Below are 20359 nucleotides of genomic sequence, written 5' to 3' on the forward strand. Positions count from 1 at the left end.
ACAGTGACAATGACACACAAATATTTTATTATGTATGACCCACACCTTTAACATAAATTTAGACTTTAATATAATAATATATTTTTTATGTTATGTGACAGTTATTGTGGCATTTCCTGTCTAATTTTGAATAGAAGAAGTTAGCTTTAGGAGTAAATTAGAAAAAACTTGAAACATGAAGGGTTAAAGTAGGAACGAACAAACTTTAAGGACAAAAGTGAAAAAATGACCAAATATAAACGCAACAAAGTATAATTTATTTTTTTTAAATGAAGAATCTTTAGAAGTAGGGTCACATTAGAGCCACCCATACGGAGTAAACCTCAGACAGCCAATTAATTAATACTGAATTTCAAACTTAAGAGGTCTAAATTTAGTGTTGATTGCAAAACAAATCTCTTTTTCCTCTGAACTATCGGTGAGGGTTTTGTGTAGATTACCCATTCTTATCTCTGTTGTGAATGGAGTGTCTACATTGAATTAGCAGTAAAAAAATAATTAGGCACTGTAGATGAAGTTTGATTAAATAGCAGGAAAGAGAAGTTTTAGGAGGAGGAAATATTCAACAAACATGTCACCTTCAAGTGATTATGATATTTTGTTGACTTTTTATTGTTTTGGAGAACTGTGATTTTGATTGGGGTTGGGATTGTGAGTGGTTAAGATTGTTGCACCGTCTTGATTTTTTGCTGAAACTTATTTTATCATTTAAGGTAATGTGTCATATATATATATATATATATACATATAAATATACTAACGAATGGTTGATATTTAAAGGCACTCTTAATTAAATAATCTAATTAAAAAATAATATTCTAATATAAAGTTTAGAGAAATAATTTTCATTACTATTTTTTTTTCACCATTTTGAGTTATTTTGGGAACATGGTTAAAAGCTATCTTCCACTTTTTAATTCATTTTTAGTCACATCATCTCTCACATTTTTTATATGTTTTTTGTCTAAAAAAATTAAAAAGTCAGCTTTTAACCATCTTCTCAAAATAGGCCAATGCAATTAAAATCATATGTATGTATAGGATCTATATTATTTAATATACAATAAAACTAACCAGGGTAAATAGAAAATCACATAGGAAGTGAATAGTTCCAGTCTAATATTTTGGTGATATATAATGGCCCTTTAATATTTATAGCTATAAAATTTACAACTTATACAAATTAACAGTATTAACCTTTTAGCAACAGTGAAATGCAAAAATTACACCTCTTTTTAACTTTTGAACAATTTAAAAATTTTAAAATGCTAAAATCAAAGTATAAAATTTAAGATATTATACATCAAACAGAAAATGACACTTCTAAATTAAACATTTTTATGCCAACTTAATTAGTGGTACACCTAAACAATAATGTGTACCACATTAAAAATCTCCAATAGAGTTGTAAGAGCAAAGTTAAAAACACAATAAGCTGCTAAGTGAACGTCCAAGATTTAAGTTGTCAACTTATCTCATACTTCTTCTGCTTGTAGCACATCCAAGTCCACTTTGTTCATAGGCTACACATAACACCAAGCACATTAATTTGTTTGGCATGCATTTTTTTGCATATATATATATAGTTATTTATTTGGGTTACATCAATTAACATCTCATCTCTACTTTTCTACCCACTTTTTCCACTTTTCTACACATTTTTATTTTATTTTTATAAAAAGTCAAAAAGTGTACTTATTTAGAACACCTCAAACATCTCCTAATAGGTTTACAAAGCAACTATACGCAAACTACTCTAATCTATATAATAAAACAGAATGATTTTTAAAAATGTCTCTTTTACGGACTTTGTTTAGTAACTAAAGCACCAAAAGAATAATTATAACATTCAAGAATTTTAAGAAAAATAAACATAAATCTATTTCAACAGTTCAATAATTACTTAATTCAATAAATTAATATTTTTCATCTTGCAATGAAAAATAATTAACGAATTCAATAAATGCAAAATAGGAGAGAGAGAGAGGGACTTGAGTTACTACTGCACATAGTGCGCAATAGTCAATATTTGCACGGCTTATTGGGCACATTATAGAGCTCATTTTGATGATTCAAACCGTTAACCTTTAAGAGTATTAAAAATGCTAGAGGCTCCAAAAATTCTACCAAAAGTTTTACCAAATGTCTCACATGGGTGTGGGACCCACACAATGTGGGTCCCATGTGGGTCCCACACCCATATGAGACATTTGGTAAAACTTTTGGTAAAATATTTGGGGCCTCTAGCATTACTCTAAGAGTATATTAAGCAGACCACAACTGCAAAAAAATTAAATTGATCAGATATTGATAGCTGTTTCATCAACTCATATTTGTATCTAAAGAAGTGAATGATAACTGTAATTTGAAATATAAAAATAAAATACAAATGTGTTTTGATGAAAGGCTTATCGATGTCCGATCAACTTTATTTTTGAGTAAGAAATTTATTTTGCTCAAAGTAAATCTAATTGTCAATTACATAGATGAGTTAATCCTAACTATTCCAATCAATTGTATCTTAAGACATTTTTAAAAACCTTTATGTTTTTATATAAATATATTGCAATCAAACATTGTCAATAAGGAAATGCAGGGAATAATCTTTGAATCATCATCATTATTATTGTCAGTATCAATTAGGTTGCAAAAACATTGGGTTGAGCTGGGCTTGGACCAGACCAACATTATGTAGTGAGAGTATATGTACCAAACCTGATCCGGTTCAACATCGGGCCTAATCCTAAATATTATTATTGTTAGTATTAATTAAGGGTGAAGAAACATTGGGTTGGACTGGATTTAGACCTGACAAATACTATATTATAAGAGTATATGTGTCATTCCAAGTTCAGTCCTAAAAGAATTATTAAATTTCAAATATGCCCACTTAATCCAATATATATGAACTATTGATTTATTTTTTTTATTTTTTATGAAGTGCCATTAAATTATTTAAACTCTTTAAATAATTATTTGAAATTAAAATGTTAATAAAATTTAATTATAACATAAATATAATCTTTTAAGAAGTGTTTTAATCTAAGCTATAGAAAGAACTATATATATATATATATTTATATCTATGTATTTTTTAAAATTATTTTGTAATTAAATAATATAAAAATAAGAATTATTGTTTTTTAAATGGATGGACCGGGCCGAGCTGGGCCATAAAACTCTTTATTTCAAACCCACCCCGAAAATTAAATGGGCTAAAAATTTTGTCCAACCCAACTTTATAAGCTAAATATTTTTTCCAAACTGTAAAAACATTGAGCTGAATTGGGCGAGTTAGGCAGGCCATCAAAATCCTGGTATTTCATTCCATGTTCATTTCATTTGATTTGATGTCTCATGGTGTTTGTTGGGCCACATTCCATAAGGCCCATGAACTCTTCAATCTTAATTAAAGGATAGTTACAGGTTAGTCCGGGTCTTGCAACTTATTATCCATTACGTCTTATTTCAAAATTATAATCATGTTTTTTCAATTACACCTAGGGATGTAAGAAAAATCGAAAAAATCGACCAAACCGATTGAACCGCACTAAACCGGCTATATTTGGTCTGTTTTTTAACAAAAATCAGTCTGTGCCGTTTTTAAATTTGATTTTTTTCAATTTTCGGTTCAGTGTCAGTTTAAACATCTTATGCACCGATCTAAACCGAAACCGACCACTTCAACATATATTGTATTTATAATATATATAATCTAATAATATAATGATATTAATAAGTATAATAAATTATTAACCTTAATTAATTAACCTTATCATCTTTATAATCTAAGTTTGTAAACTCTTATTATATATAATCTTAACTCTAACTCATTATTCTTGAAACCTTGGTATTTTTAAACCTTTTTTTTCGGTTTTTGTTAATTTAGGAATTAAAAAGTATGTATTAAATGGATTGATTAGATATGTTTGAAATAGTAGACAAATAACTAATTTAATATTTTTATATAGATTAATGATTATATTTAAAAGTAGCTCAAGTTTGAAAAATTTTAAACCGATTAAACCGCACCAAACCGAACCGTTTCAATCGGTTTGGCTTGATGCGGTTTGATGGGAGAAACGGTCTATAACGGTGTTTAAAATAATAAAACCGACATTATCGGTTCGGTGTAATTTTTTACCTAAATACCAACCGTACCGAACTGATTACATCCCTAATTACACCCCCAGCCCAAAATTTGCTACCTAACAACTTGCTTGCTACCCATCTTTATCATCAAACCCGATACCAAATTCGTCATCTTCAAACCCATTTCACACACAAAAACAACCATTCTCACCCACTAAACATGACCTCCATTGTCAGCCGCGAAGGACAACCTTCATTCATGCCATTTTCGCTTCAACCTCTCTCATTCAACCACAAATTTCAATATCACATTCCAAGAAGCCCATAATCTAAGCCATTGATTGTTCATTACTGAAAAATTAGACAAAATCGACTCAATTTCAACTGCGATCATTGTGTGATTTTCAACTAATATTCAAAATGCATACAAAAAGTAACAAACTCTCATAACACTCTCATCAAACTCTTGTGTTTTCGCACTATATTTGTTACGCCTTGAAAATAATTTAACAGTATTCTATGTATTAGCAATGCTACAATTGATTAAGAATCTCATAACTTCTATTCATTCTATCTTTGATCATTACAAAAGATAATATATGCAATATATATTCACAAATCTTAAATTCTGAATTTAAAACATATGGCATGGGCACAAGTGCAAAAAGGAAAATAAAACCAAATAAGGAAATTGTGGCGACCCCAATGCGTACATTATTTTTATATATATATTTGTGTGAGTTTAATTACTTAATTATATATAGTGTGAATATCTGTTTGTTTATGGAATACTGAAAACCCCTACTTGCGTCCATTATTATCCACCCCTGTCCAATATTGAAAACCCATTGTCATTCCCTACCATTCTAACACAGATGCCTTCATTTTAGTCTCCATTACAAATAACAGATTAGGCTTCACTACAGAAAATCGCACTTTTGCCGAATAAAAAATTAGTCGGCAAAAGTCAATTTTTAGTTGGCAAAAGTTATCTGCGAATAATTTTTTTGGTCGCTACTTTGGTCGCCAATTGAGGGTTGCAAAAAGTAATCAGCAACTAAAAGTTTTTTAGTCGTGAAAAAGTTCTATTTGCCGACTAAATTTTGGTTGCTAAATATATAATTACTGCAACTAATTCATTTAGTAGCTAAAATACTTTAGTCGCGAAAAGTCATTTTTCCGACCAAACATGTTAGTTGCCAATTATCACATTCCACAACCAAACAAGTTGATCGCCAATTGTCACATTCAACAACCAAAATGTTTGGTTGACAATTCACACATTCAACGACCAAAAACTTTGGTCGGCAATTGTCAAATTCCACGACAAAAAAATTTGGTAGCCAATTGTCACATTTCACGATCAAAAAGTTTGGTCGGCAATTGTCACATTCTAAGACCAAGCATGTTAAGTCGCCAAAAAGAATGTTTACGCAACTAAAACTTTAGTCGGCAATTGATCTATTAGCAATGAAATCCTTTGGTTGCCAAAATTAATGATTTAACAATTAAATATTTGGTCGCCAAATGTATCCTCTCGCCTACCTTATTTAGTCGGCAAAAATATTACTTATCTTTACCGACTAATCACTTGGTTGCCAAAACATAAAAAACAAAAACAAAATCAAAATTTAGTCGCCAACATCTAACAAAATAAACCTGTAATTCATAATAATTCATCCAATCCATTCAATATAATATGTAATTTGCAAGCATCATTCAAATCAACTGAATCATGATCATTCAACAAAATACATAAAGCACCCAATCCTGAACTTGTATAATGAAAGTCATCAACTATTGTACTCAGTTTTCATCCATAAGTAATTCCAAACTACATATTCCTCCAATTAAAAATCCGCTTATAATCTATACAATCATCCAAGTCACATCCATCTAGCAAAACAATTTAAAACATAACAAGTACTTGTTATTATGTTTTAAATTTTTATCCATGCGCATTTATCAAAAATATAACTAGTAGTCCACCCAAATATTTTCCATACACATCTATCAAAAAATATAACTATTAGTCTATCTAAAAATATAACAACTAGTCTACCCAAATCTTTTCCACACATCTATCAAAAAATATATAATCCTTCCAAAAATGCTTATAGTGCCAATTAGTCCTGTACAATTTAACTTCGTGCACAAGATCATCCATCTGTACCAAAGAAAATGAGAAATAATGTCAAATAATTCTTTTATGAAAATATTTGCACATCACTTTATTGTAAAATTGGACAAAAACTGAAAAATGTACATGGAAAGTAGAGGAAACATGAACAAATTAAATGACTATCAATACCATTTTGTAAATAAAATAACAGCATTCATATGTATATATCCAATAAATATTACAATTTTAACTATTGTTCCACAATTTGCCAATATTGACCTGTGCTTCAACAATGGAAACTAAGTTAAAATAGTCCTTCTAATTCTAAATTCAAAATGTTTTGGTTGAACTTTTACTTGGAGGAGGGTAAGTGTGAGAGGGGAGTAGAAGATACGAGGTTAGGATTATCACATTTTTTGGTCTAAATTTGTAACCGTGCATCCTATCGACGCGCCACTTACTCTCACAAGTTTGTTTAATCTAGGCCGAGGTGACCGTTTCGATATGGGGGTTGATTTGATGCTGTTTCCAATTGTTGGCCCCAAATGGCCCGTTTTTTGCCTTTTTTGGTCTATATATCTAATTGTGCGTCCGATCAGCGCGCTGCTTGCTATCACAAGTTTGTTTAATCTAGGCCGAGATGACCGTTATGATTTCGAGGCTATTTCCAATTGTTGCCCCTAAACGGCTTGTTTTCGCCTTTTTCATCATATTTTTTTGTCTAAATATCTAACCGTGCATCCTATCGACGCGCCGCTTGCTCTCACAAGTTTCTTTAATCTAGGTCGAGGTCACTATTATGACATCGGGGTTGTTTCGAGTCCTTTTTCCAAATTTTGCCCCTAATGGCCCTTCTTTTCCTTTTTTATCACATTTTTTTGTCTAAATATCCAATCATGCGTCCTATCAACGTGCTGCTTGCTCTCACAAGTTTGTTTAATTTAGGACGAGGTGACCGTTATGATATGGGGGCTGATTCGAGACTGTTTCCAATTGTTGCCCCCAAACGGCCTGTTTTTTGCCTTTTTTATCACATTTTTTTGTCTATATATCTAATTGTGCATCCTATCAACGCGCTGTTTGCTATCACAAGTTTGTTTAATCTAGGCCGAGGTGACCGTTATGATATCGGGGCTGTTTCGAGGCTGTTTCCAATTACTGCACCATGAAGGGCTAGAATAAGGTAATTGTGACAACTAAGCAAGTTTGTTTAATCCTGCACAATCTGTGTTGGAATGCAGTAATAAATGACTCATCTGCCTTCCTACACCTACAACACCAATTGGAACACGCGATGCCCCTCTTTTAAAGTGTCTATGGTGAGAATCAAATTTACCACTGCAGTCCATAACAAAAGAGACCTTTGTAAGATCCCCAGATTTCCAAATACTCTTCCATGGGAATATCATTTTAACTCCACTAGTAAGGGAGTGAAAAGATTTTTGACTAAGAATCTCCCTCTATTATCCTTCCACTTCATAAGATTTTTTATAAGGAAGTGCAAAGAATGTATCTTAAGAGAGGGCAAGTTAAAATCACATGATGCAATATAAGTAAATAACTAGAAAAACCCTAAACAGAAACGCTATCTGCAATAAATTCCAGATATCCACAAATTTATACAAGTAGCATCTGTAAGAACTCACCCCCAATACTATAATCAGCTGCCCTTGCTGCCTGTAGTCCTCTCCCACTGATGCCAACACCAATGTCAGCTTCTTGTATCATCCTCACATCATTTCCACCATCCCCAATTGCCAATGTTCTGTATTCACACGATTTTAAAAGTTCCACAAGCTGAAAAGGTAAACATAAGTACTTACAATATTGCATCAAAGAAGAAAACAAAAAATACTAATCCAAGGATATATTGACAACAATTACTGCACCATGAAGGGCTAGAATAAGGTACTTTTGAGAAACTTCTTATGACGTGTGATGAGAGGAAAACACATTGGAAGAAGCTTACTGTAAGACTTTAGAGATAGAAAAACAGTTGGCCCAGTTCCTTTGGTTGCCTGTAGGGGTAGCATTGCCCCCAAACGGCCTGTTCTTGCCTTTTTTATCACATTTTTTGGTCTAAATATCCAACCGTGCATCCTATCGACGCGCCGTTTGCTGGCACAAGTTTGTTTAATCTAGGCCAAGGTGACCATTCCCATATGGGGGCTGATTCGAGGCTGTTTCGAATTGTTGCCCCCAAACGGCCCGTTTTTACCTTTTTTATCACATTTTTTGGTCTACATTTCTAACTGTGCATCCTATCGACACACCGCTTGCTCTCATAAGTTTCTTTAATCTAGGCCGAGATGACCATTATGATTTCGGGGGTGTTTTGAGGCTGTTTCCAATTTTTGCCCCCAAACGGCCCCTTTTTGCCTTTTTTCATAACATCTTGTTGTCTAAATATCTAACCGTGCATCCTATCGACATGCCGTTTGCTCTCACAAGTTTATTTAATGTACTCCTAGGCGACTGTGATGATCTTGGGGCTGTTTGGGGGCTGTTTCCAAAACTAATTGTATAGCATGCAGACCCTTTTCATACAAAACAAATTCGTTAAAGATTTCCACCTTTAGAACACACTTATCTGTTTCTTGTAAGCTTCCTCCTCTAAAATTGCTAAAGAATTTTATCCCTAGAATCATTGGTTGATTTAAAATTCATATTAAATTACAAGTGTTTAGTAATTTGTGAGGGATATTGCAGCAGCAAGTTACTAGTGTTTAGTCCTTGTGTGGCCGTTCTTTTCACTGTTACACAAAGATAAAATATTGAACTTTTGGCTGTTTGTTTCTCTGTTCTTCCACCCACTGTTTGGTTTCTCAGGTTGTATTGATATCTCCACTGGAATTGAGGACAGCATCAGGTGGTACTGGTTGGAGCTGTGCTCAAATTTCAGCATTGTGATCTGCTTTTAAGGACAACATCATTTGCATCCAATTTGTTGTTCGCTAGGAGGAAGAGGCAGCAAAATCCATGGCTTTTGCCTTTGGATAGCCTGAAATTACAGTCATGGCTGCAGCCCAAGCTGGAGTCTTAATGGCATCTGAGAAACTATGAGGCTCAATCAGAGCAGGATCAAGAGCAGCAGAAACCAGTGGGTGGCCAGAAAAAGGTTTGGATTTGAGAAAGAGTAAGAGAAGGAATACAAGAGAGGATGATCAACTAATGGAAGCAAAGCCACTTACTTGCACAAAAACAATTCCTCTTTTTTATAACTGAAAAACAGACTTCCAATGGTAGCAGCACACAATTAAACAGCTGTGCATATACCTTCTGCAAGTAGTAAAAAAAATCGAATACGCAGAGCCAATAACTGTCATGGATCCGCCTGTACTGGCACAATATGCCACCAGCTGCCAGAACTCCGAATCCTCACCCAAACATATAGTGCAATACCTACAACTAATCATTTAGATTACATGCATAGATCCTTCTCTTTTCTTAGTTGGATCTTTGACAAGACAATTAACAACACAGTGTATAAGCTAAATCTGGATCTTTGATAATGAGAACAAGTTTTGCAAATTCAACCCAACCATTCATATTGTTTGATACTTTCATATTGTCTTATTTCTTACACTAAAAATGATTGAATGAGCATAAGTATCATTTTCAATTCTAAAATCTATAAAGAAAATTTAGGCTACAAATAATTCTCGACAAGTCTTATTTTTTGGTTAAGTATGTGGTTTACATATCAAAAAAATAAAGATTACAATGAAGTTGAGGATCATATTTGCATATTATTTTTTATCAGCCAAATAGAGCACTCTTTATTGATGATAAAGGAGAAATACAACAACTGACAAGGAAGAGCGAGATTGCATCATAGCGAACCTAGCTCATCCCAACTAGGTTAGCACAAGGAGGATTGCAAAATCATGTGCAAGCTCAACCAAGAGAAACAAAGAGGTTGGCAAGAGATACCAACCACAACAAGAGGAAGGAAATAAAAAGATATAAAGAAATCACACACCAATGAAATAGCCCCATATATACACACCAAACCCAACAACACCTAAGCTTCCATAAAGCATCACAAAAGCCAAACAAACAAAGGTAGCAAAGAAACCCACCCCACACCAGCAAAAAAAAATTCTGCCTTATGATAAAACCCACCCCTGTTTTCTTCCTCTGTTTTCTGTTTTCTTTTGAACCCAGCAAAAAAAATTCTGCATTAGTTCTTGGTGTTGTTCTTTAAGCACTGCAAGTTGATCTATAAGATTAGATATGCCTGAAGACATCTAAAGGGCTTAGAACATGTAAGCAAGCAACCAAGGCATACATAATCCAGCAAACGATCATTTGGAAATACTGACAAAAATTAAAATGTATTCTGCAAATCCATTGTGAACCAAGATAATGTGACAAACAACTGTATCAGGTAATCAAAAACCAAGCTGCAGAAAATATGCAATGAGTGAAGATAAATCAATATTTGTTAGTATTAGTCATGAAAAATCATAAGGAATACCAATAAAAAAGATGTGAGTTTACCCATGACTACGTATATATGTATGTATAAACCAAAAACATTTTACAATTTATTGAACCAAGCATATTTTATTTACGTCTTATATGCATAAATAAGCAAAGATACATGTATTTTCCTTTTATTCAGATCTTTTAGTTGTCTTGGTCAAATAGGATTGTACAATCTCTGACAGTGATCCAAGCCTTCTTTGCCCAAAGAGAGACTTCTTTTATTTCATTAAAACAGAAAAAACTATCAAGTCAACTTCACAACAGAGGCTTCACGCATTATGGGCATGCTCCATCAGTTCAAATGCCAAGGCCTTCAAATTCAATTCTTATTGGTTTCAAATTTAATGAAGTTTAAGCTTTGGAAACAAAAATTATAAGCCATCCAACTTCTTTACAAAAACAAACAGTATTCCCAAATTGTAAAATGATGGAGGGAATCCAAACAAATATATGTATAGATAAGATAAATCACTAGAGGGAATCCAAACAAATATATACCAAGGTTCACTCTAAACACACCAAACCCAACAACACCTAAGCTTCCATAAAGCATCACAAAAGGCAAACAAACAGCAGCAGTCCAAACTGCAGATGCTCTACTACCTCCTAAAGCTAGCTTACCCAAGACATTGTCTAGTTTAATGAAGGTTATAGACAAAGTCATTTACATAATGGTGGATTGGGTATAAATCCAACTCATTCACACAATGGTGGATTGGGTATCAGTTTGTCTGGTTATTAGCAGCAGAGGCTGAAAATTGGAACCCTCGTTTTGACATTGAGCAAGTCTCTAGCAAAACTTGTCAGATTTAATTTACAAGGATTTTCTACATAGGATGATCTACCCATAAAATTTTTTGGCTCAGTCGAATCAACCTTCTTCTTTGACCTACATATACAAATTTAAATCACAGAAAGTTTAAAATTATAGATAGGATAATTTATTATTAACTTGACTCCCTTCATCTACTATTTTATTATTATCACCTTTTTAGCTCTAGGATAAATTCCACTTTACCCTCTTAAACTTTTACTCAATATCACTTCAAAAAAGGTAACTTTTAAAGAACTGTTACATAAATAGATAGGAAATTGAGATATCATGTAAAAGTCACATGTCTATTCTTGCAAATGAAGTCTCGAAAAACATTAAACCAGAGGCAACATACATGCTACTATACAACAAACTCCAACTGCATGATTTGATCAACCACAAAACAGTGTTCACGAGAGGAATTATATAATCACATGATGAACAATATTTTTCTAGAAAGTTGTGCTATGTTCAGAGATTTAGATTACGTTTGGTACAATTTTGGAGTTATTTATTTATTTTGAGAATATATATAATAATGTTTGGTGTGCCTTTCTCTTATTATTTATGAGATAAAACCAAACATAAATAAATTAAAAGAAAAAAGGAAGCAACCTGTTTTACAACTAATATGAAAATAAATATTTGCTAGAGAAGAAACCTAAGACAAACTGTGAGTTCTTTTATAACTTTAAAGCAAAGGCTACATGTTTTGCTATTTGTTTTTCTACATGTTTTGTAGGATTGTATTGATGTGATTTTGTGAGCATACATTTGAGGGGTTTATAATAATAAATAAATAGAAATGGAAGAAAAAAGAATGGGAGCAACAAAAAGTGTGCCTGTGGCTTGGTCTACAAGAGAGGCAAGTGAATATAGGAGCCCACAACCCATATTTGGTCTAAACTCCATGGTTAAATTTAAGTATTACATAATAGATAAGACAAATCTCCAGTATAATATACTATTTTTTGGATTTGTCCCTATGATTTTGAAGGTTTGGTTGTTGGTGATTTGAGATTGGTTTTAATGATATGAAGATATGTATTGGGGAATTTGCTTTATGGTTGCTAAACTAGTTAAAATGGTGGAATGTTTCGAAGTTTTATGTTGATGATAAATGCTCTTTAATTAAGTCTTTAGATTCACAAAAAAATGGGGTACATAAATGTTGAATTTCCTCTGAGCACATTATTAAGCCAACAAAACATTACAAACTGTGCATTAAATTCATGGACAACAATTTTCTGAACCAAAAAAAAAAAAAAAAAGGGAACAAACCAATAAAGAAAAAGGTAGGCACTAACTATTATTCCATTGCGGCATTTTATCAAATACCTAGCATACATAATAGACAGAGATGACCCACCTCTAGCCCTACTCAAACCCAACAAAATGCAAAACAAATCAAAAGCTAAGTTTTAAGAAAAAAAGAAAATAATAATAAACGTTAAAAGCAATGTAACTGTATTACCAATTCCATAGACTTTTTCGTTAGTTTTACTCACTAATAGTATTTGGTGGTTGGGCGAGTATGAAGTTAGACTTCGTTCATCACAAGCAAACAATATATATGGGCTAAATGTAATGTTGTTTGATACTAGTATTTATATTTTCATCTGTCTATTAGATTTCTTAGTAGTGATAGATTCTTATTCAAACACCTTTGCTTTAAATTTCAACCTACAAATCCATGAAAATCTGTGAATTAAATTAATTTTGAAATTTCCTTTTGTTTGTTTGTATTGTAAACAAGGCCACAACATTACCTGATGAATATCATAGATATGTAAGATTTCTGAAAACTTTTCTATATATTCAACTTAAGTATGTTTACAAAGAGTGCATCAGTTATATAGCCCTAATCTATGGAAGAAAAAGAAAATACAAAGAAAAGGGAATTTCCTAATTTGTAATATACCATATATACAATATATATTCTCACACCCTCGCTCAAACTCAAGGTGTTTTAGCAGAAAACACTGAGAGTTTGCTAAGAAGAAACTGAAACTGAGCGGTAGTGTGAGTCTTGGTGAAGATGTCTGCAAGTTGCAAAGCCAATGAGACAAAAGGAAGCGAGATAGAACCAGACTGCAGATGCTGTCGGACAAAGCAACAATCAATTTCAATGTGTTTCGTCCATTCATGGAAGACAATATTGTGGGCAATCTGAATAGCACTGCAGTTGTCACAATAGAGGGAGGTTGGAGAAGACTGAGGTACATCCAAATCAGAGAGAAGACAATGAAGCCAAACAAGCTCAGCAGTAGCATGAGCCATAGCATAGTACTCAGCTTCGGCAGTAAAGCGAGCAACAACAGTTTGTTTCTTGCTTTTTCAAGAGATCAAGGAATCGTCAAGAAACATACAAAAACCAGAGGTGGACTTGCGATCAGTAACATCCCCAGACTAATCAGAATCAGCATAGGCCACCAAGTTTAAAGAGGAAGTAGACGACAACAGCAAGCCCTAAAAGATGGTACCCCAGAGCTAGCGAAGAATGCGAACCAAAGCAGCCCAATGGGTAGAGCGAGGAGCAGAACCAAAATGACTAATCACATGAACAGCATAAGTAAGATTAGGACGAGTGACAGTCAAATAAACTAAGCAACCCACCAGCTTGTGAAAGACCGTGGGATCATCCAGAGGGACACCATCAGTAGAGTTGAGCTTCACATTAAGCTCAATAAGTGTATCAGAAACCTTAGTATCAGTAAGACTGGCACGGTGAATAACCTCATTAGCATACTTGGCCTGAGACAGAAAATAGCCCTTTGGAGAAGAGGCAACCTCAATACCAAGAAAATACCGCAATAGACCCAGATCCTTCATTTCGAAGGTGTGGAAGAGATGTTACTTGACCTCAGAGATAGCAGAAAAGTCAGAGCCAGTGATGATCATATCATCCACATAGAGGAGGAAAGCAACAAAACCAACCGAGGTATATCTCAGAAACAAAGCAGAGTCAAAAGCAAAAGGATGAAACCCAAGCTCGGTAATGGCAATCTGAAAGCAATCATACCAAGCACGAGGAGACTACTTTAAACCATACAGAGTACGCTGAAGACAACAAACCTGCACAGAGGAGTGAAGAAGACCAGAGGGAGGACGCATGTAGATCTCCTCAGTGAGATAACCATTAAGAAAAGCAGTCTTAACACCCAAGTGATAGAGAGGCCAATTTCTAACAGTGGCAACAGAAATCAAGGTACGGACAGTAGTCATCTTGGCAACAGGGGTAAAAGTCTCCTCATAATCAATAACATACTCCTGTGAGAAACCCTTGGCAACCAAGTGAGCTTTGTAGCGCTCCAGAGAACTATCAGAATGAGTCTTGACTTTATAGACCCATTTGCAACCAACCAGATTCTTGCCAGCGGGCAAAAGAACGAACTCCCAAGTGTTAGTCTTCTGTAAAGAAAACATCTCATCCTCCATAGCTTGAACCCAATTAAGATCCTGATAGGCCTCCGTGTAAGAGTGTGGTTTTGAAAAAGAATGATAACAGACAAAAAAATACGATAGGAAGCAGAAAAACATGTATTAGACCAACCCAACTTGTTTGGAGGACGACGCTCGAGAAAGGCAACATGACGGGAGACAGAGTCGTCAGAAGTAGAAGGAGCAACAACAGGAGTAGAGACAACTGGTGGTAGAGGAGCTTGACGACGAGAATAGACCAACAACGGAGGGGAAGAAGAAGCTGAAGGATGAGACGGAGCCATGGGTGATGCAGACGGAGAAGTAAGAATGGCCTTAAAAGGAACAATGGAGATTTACTCATCAGATGGGACCTCAGAAGGAAATGGGTCAATGTGAACCAAATCTTCTTTGGAAACGGGAGCAGTGAGAGGGGGAAGCTGAAAGTAAGACAGACGTTCGAGAAAGGCAACATGACGGGAGACATAAAGGCGACGAGAGACAGGGTTATAACTACAGTAGCCATTCTAAGTAGGACTATAACCTAAAAAGACACAGAGGACAGATCGAGCACTAAGTTTGGTCCTATCTTTGCGGGAAAGAAGGATAAAACAGGCAGACCCAACACACACGAAGGAGGGAGTAGTTAGGAATTTGGGAGAACAAAGCCTCATAAGGAGACCGACTAGAAAGAATGGGAGTAGGCATACGGTTGAGAAGAAAAGTAGCAGTAAAAACTACCTTCCCCCAGAATGGAGCCGGAATTGAGGCAGAGAGAAGAAGAGACCTAACTGTCTCAAGGAGATGACGGTGTTTATACTCGGCTCGACCATTTTGGGTAGGTGCATCTATACAAGAAGTTTGGTGAATGGTACCCAAATTGGCCAAATACTCACAAAACTCATTCTTAAAATATTCTCCACCCAAGTCAGACCGTAATACTTTTAATTGTAGACCCAAACTGAGTAGTAATCAAAGACTGAAAGGTACGGTAGATCTGATAGAAATCGGACTTATGAGTTATAAGATAAATCCAAGAGTAATGGGTGATGTCATCAACAAATGACATATAGTATGTAGAACCCCTTTTGGTGAGAACTGGAGAAGGGCCCCAGACATCAGTATGAACCAAAGAAAACGGTGTATCAGATATAGAAATACTTTTACAAAAAGGTAGGGCTGTCGTTTTGGGAAGTTTACACCCCCGACATTCAGTAAGTTCACTAGGACAAATTTTACCTAACATACCTGACTGAGTTAAAGACCGTAAATAGTTAACAGACAAATCCTCTAATCTAGAATGCCACAAGTAGAAAGGATTGGACAGAGAATCTAACTGAAAAGAGGAAAAAGTAGTTGGAGAAGTTGTCATAGGTAGATGCAAGCTCTCTACCACATAGAGGTCTCCAACTCTACGGCCAGTCCCAATCTGCTGCTTGGACATCCGATCCTGTACATAATATATAGAAGAAGAAAAGATAACATCAAAACCGGAGGCATCAAGTTGACTGATAGATAATAAATTGATAGATAACTGAGGAACATAAAGGACAGATGGAATAAAAACAACAAACATAACATACGGTAAGGCAGATCGAACAGATATAATAGACCCATTAGCAGCATTAATAGTAATATATAAGGGAGAGGGAATACAATTTTGAAGGAGAGATGAGGCGTCATATGATGAGAAGCACCCGAGTCAAAAAGTCAAACAGATGAAGAGATACCTGAAGAAGACCCAAGCAAACCTGAAGTTGACTAATCTGAGCCCTTAACGAAGCCAAGTCAGGATTAGGAGTTGGAACAAATGCAGTGGTACTGACGGCGGGACAAAAAGTACTCAAAGGAGGAGCTCGGGATTGGGTTTGAGATTGTTGAGAAGACGTGGCAGGCAGACGTCCCTTCTTGAGACAGTGGTACTTCCAATGGCCCCTCTGATGGCAGAAGGCACACTCATCAGACACTAGAGACATCATTATAATCAGAAAACTAGAGGGTTTAAGTGTAATAAACCAAGAACTGATGAGTCAAAATGTAATAATCCCAAACAATCACCAGGTCACCGTAATAAAATACACACACTTGTACTGATGCGGTCAAAGTATAATAAGGACAAAACCTGGTGGACTAAGATCAGAGAACTAAATTATGAAGAGATAACGAAGAGATAAAGCTTTGTGATCAGACACCAGAGACGAAAAGAGAGATAACTTCGTCCATACCAACAACGAAACTGAGAACTTCGAACACCAGAGACTGAGACTGATCACGAACAGAGTCACAGACTTGTGATCGCGATCAAGCCAGAGACTGTCGATCGAATCAGCCTAACAAACCACGAGGTGTGGTCGATTAGCGGAACCAGAGAGAACCAGAAAGGGAGATAGGTCGCGAATCAATCGCGATCCTGAAGCAGACTGAGAGAGGCGACGGTGACTGTTGAAGCGACGACAACGATGGCTGAGAGAGGTGACGGTGCTAGGGTTCACGAAGACTAATCGTGACCTTAGGTTTTCGAACACGGCTCTGATACCATGTAAGATTTCTGAAAGCTTTTTTGTATATTCAACTTGAGTATGTTTACAAAGAGTGCATCAGTTATATAGCCCTAATCTATGACAGAAAAAGGAAATACAAAGAAAAGGGAATTTCCTAATTCGTATTATACCATATATACAATATATATTCTCTCAAGATGATCATATATTTGAAGCAATGAATGGAAACAGAGACTAGAATAAATCAGAGAGGGATAGAGAGAGAAAGAGAGGGGTAGAGAGAGAGAAACAAAGAGGGCAGACTGACCTTCAAATCACAGTGGTGCTGTAGCTTGACGTCGTCAGTACACAGGTGGAGGATGAACGAAGGCTCAATGATGAAGTGTTGATAGACTAGGGCACACAATCGAGGCTTCAAGGAGTTGAACGGGTTTTTTTTGGGACTGATCTGATATATAAATAAATAAATCAAAACAAACAAATCTGATAAGTGCAAAATATGCATTTATAAAGACAGGAGAAGACTCATAAGAGAATATATTCATTGCATACAGAATCCTATGAAATGGACTTTGTTGTGGTTCTGATATCATTCATTGATAATATGGACTCTGTTTGTATCTTTAATATGGCCACAAAATTTTAGTAGCTACATCCTAAGCCACTCAACAAAAGAAAGCAAATCAAATAGAAAAACTAAAAGCAATTTCTCAACAATATATCTTACATGCCTGCATAGATGATGTATGGAGATTGGAGACTAGCTAGCACATTTTATACGATTGTGTTCCATTTTTTTATCACTTCATTTAACATGCTCTGTTTTCTTTTTCATTACAAAGTAAAATCCTCAATCAATCCACGATTCTCTCTCTTTCTGATCAGTCTTTGAATATAAGCAGGGACAAACCAAATACCAGTGGGATACCTCCAAAAGTTTAGGCTTTTCTCGTGCAAGAGAGGAGAAGCTTCAACAAATCGGATTCCATAAAATTCAGATTGTTCATTGATTATGGGTTTGACATCAAAATTTCTTTGTCCGTCAAAACCCATAAAACAAAAATCAAAACCATTTTGGACATCAAGCATAACATAATTTCATAGAAATCAAACACTTCAACTAAACTCATTTACGAAATCAACACAAAATAAAACTAAAAAAATCATACAAACAATAGATGAAGTGTGAAAGATGGGGAGATAGGAGAAGGTAGAGGGAGGGAGAGAGAGAGAGAGAAACCTGTGATTTGCGGCAGTGGCGGTGGTGATTTGCGGCGGTGGTGCTGGCCACGTGCGATGGTGGGAAGCGACGGTTGGGTGGTGGCCGTCAGTGGTGAGCGCTCGTCAGGTTTGGTGATTGGTCTGCGTGTTTCTGAGACAGAACAGAGACAAAAGATCTATGTGAAACAAAGAGGGGAGGGCCAATATTCATACGCTTCCCTCTAACAAAAATTTCCTACCTTTAGTGACTAAATTACAATTTGTCGGCAAATATAACTCACGACAAAATCTGTTGTACCTATTTGTGTAATTTGGCTACTAAATATTGTTTTTGTCGGCAAAAACTAACTGTACAAGGACTTAATTTTTTAGTCACTGATGGTTTATATTTCCTGACTAAATTCTTTGGTTAGCAAAGAGTATGGCGACTAAAAATTTTTTGGTCAGCAAAAGGATGCATACGCCGACTAAAACCATAATTAGTAGCCTCAAATATAAACAAATGCTAGTCGCCTATTCACATTATTTTTCTTGACCAATTTTTTTTTTTTTTTTTTTCAATTGCCAATAACGAATATATGGCAACCAAATCTCAAGGAAGTTTAAGTAGCTAGAGCTTATGACAAAGCCTCAAACACATTGAAACTATTTTAGTCAGTCAAAGTCTCAATAGTTAACGGCATACTGAGACTAGAACATACTGTCTTCAAATTGGAGATGTGTGTAGTAGCACTTCATTTGAAAGGGCAATTTGTGAGCAAATTTATTATTGCAAAACCTTGACATAATTTTCGTTACTATTTTTTTTCATCACTTTGAGTTATTTTGAGAACATAGTTAAAAGCTATCTTCCACCTTTTAACCCATTTTTAGTCACATCATCTCTCACATTTTTTACATATTTTTCTTAAAAAAAACCAAAAAGTCAGCGTTTAACCATTTTCTCAAAACAGGTCAATGCAATTAAAGTTATGTGTATGTATATGATCTATATTATTTAATATATAATAAAACTAATCAAGCTAAATAGAAAATCACATAGGAAGTGAATAGTTCCAATATAATACTTTGGTGATATATAATGACCCTTTAATATTTATAGCTATAAAATTTACAACTTATACAAATTAGCAATATTAACCTTTTTGCAACAGTGAAATGCAAAAAATACTACTCTTTTTAACTTTTTAACAATTTGAAAATTTGAAAATGCTAAAATCAAAGTATAAAATATAAGATATTGTACATCAAACAGAAAATGACACTTCTAAATTAAACATTTTTATGCCAACTTAATTAGTGGTACACCTAAACAATAATGATTACCACATTAAACCTCTCCAATAGAGTTATAAGAGCAAAATTAAGAACACAATAAAGCCGCTAAGTGAACGTCAAAGATCGAAGTTGTCAACTTTTCTCATACTTCTTCTGCTTGTAGCACATCCAAGCCCACTTTGTTTTCTTCATAGGCTACACATAACAGCAAGCACATTAACAGGTTTACAAAGCAACTACACACAAACTATTCTAATCTATATAATAGAAGACAATGATTTTTAAAAATGTTTCTCTTACGCACTTTGTTTAGTAACTAAAGCACCAAAAGAATAATTATAACATTCAAGAATTTTAAGAAAAATAAACATAAATCAATTTCAACAGTTCAATAATTAATTAATTCAAAAAATTAATATA

At 34.6% G+C, this 20359-nt stretch overlaps 1 protein-coding gene across 21 annotated transcripts; it reads right to left on the minus strand.

Annotated features, from left to right (window-relative positions):
- Nucleotides 1-5848: 5848 nt before the first annotated feature.
- On the minus strand, nucleotides 5849-19243 carry LOC114294487 (phospholipid-transporting ATPase 2). 21 transcript variants are annotated; one of them, XR_014343993.1, is made up of 5 exons: nucleotides 18681-19239; nucleotides 17748-17888; nucleotides 10340-10436; nucleotides 7861-7979; nucleotides 5849-6259 (listed from the first exon to the last, which is right to left on the minus strand). XR_014343993.1 is itself a non-coding variant. In XM_082894077.1 (5 exons), the coding sequence occupies exons 3-5, from the start codon at nucleotides 16381-16383 to the stop codon at nucleotides 6252-6254; spliced, it is 234 nt and encodes a 77-aa protein (XP_082750203.1). In that variant the 5' UTR covers nucleotides 16384-16389; nucleotides 17748-17888; nucleotides 18681-18852; the 3' UTR covers nucleotides 5849-6251. The 21 variants fall into 21 exon arrangements, 4 of the variants coding, with proteins under 4 accessions (XP_082750203.1, XP_028094421.2, XP_082750204.1 ...); XR_014343994.1 differs by having other exon boundaries at nucleotides 10340-10424; nucleotides 18681-18852; XR_014343991.1 differs by having other exon boundaries at nucleotides 7861-8011; nucleotides 10340-10424; nucleotides 18681-18852.
- Nucleotides 19244-20359: the final 1116 nt, after the last annotated feature.

This window comes from Camellia sinensis, chromosome 11, assembly GCF_055761805.1.
Source record: "Camellia sinensis isolate YWXY chromosome 11, ASM5576180v1, whole genome shotgun sequence".
NCBI classification, from domain to species: Eukaryota; Viridiplantae; Streptophyta; class Magnoliopsida; order Ericales; family Theaceae; genus Camellia; species Camellia sinensis.

Excerpts from the sequence above, each read along its gene's own strand:
- LOC114294487 (XM_082894077.1), bottom strand. The coding sequence starts at position 16,383 with ATGTCCAAGCAGCAGATTGGGACTGGCCGTAGAGTTGGAGACCTCTAT. Across the intron at positions 7,980-16,276 it reads ACTACTTTTTCCTCTTTTCA|AACATTGGCAATTGGGGATG; the intron begins GTTAGATTCTCT and ends GTGTGAATACAG.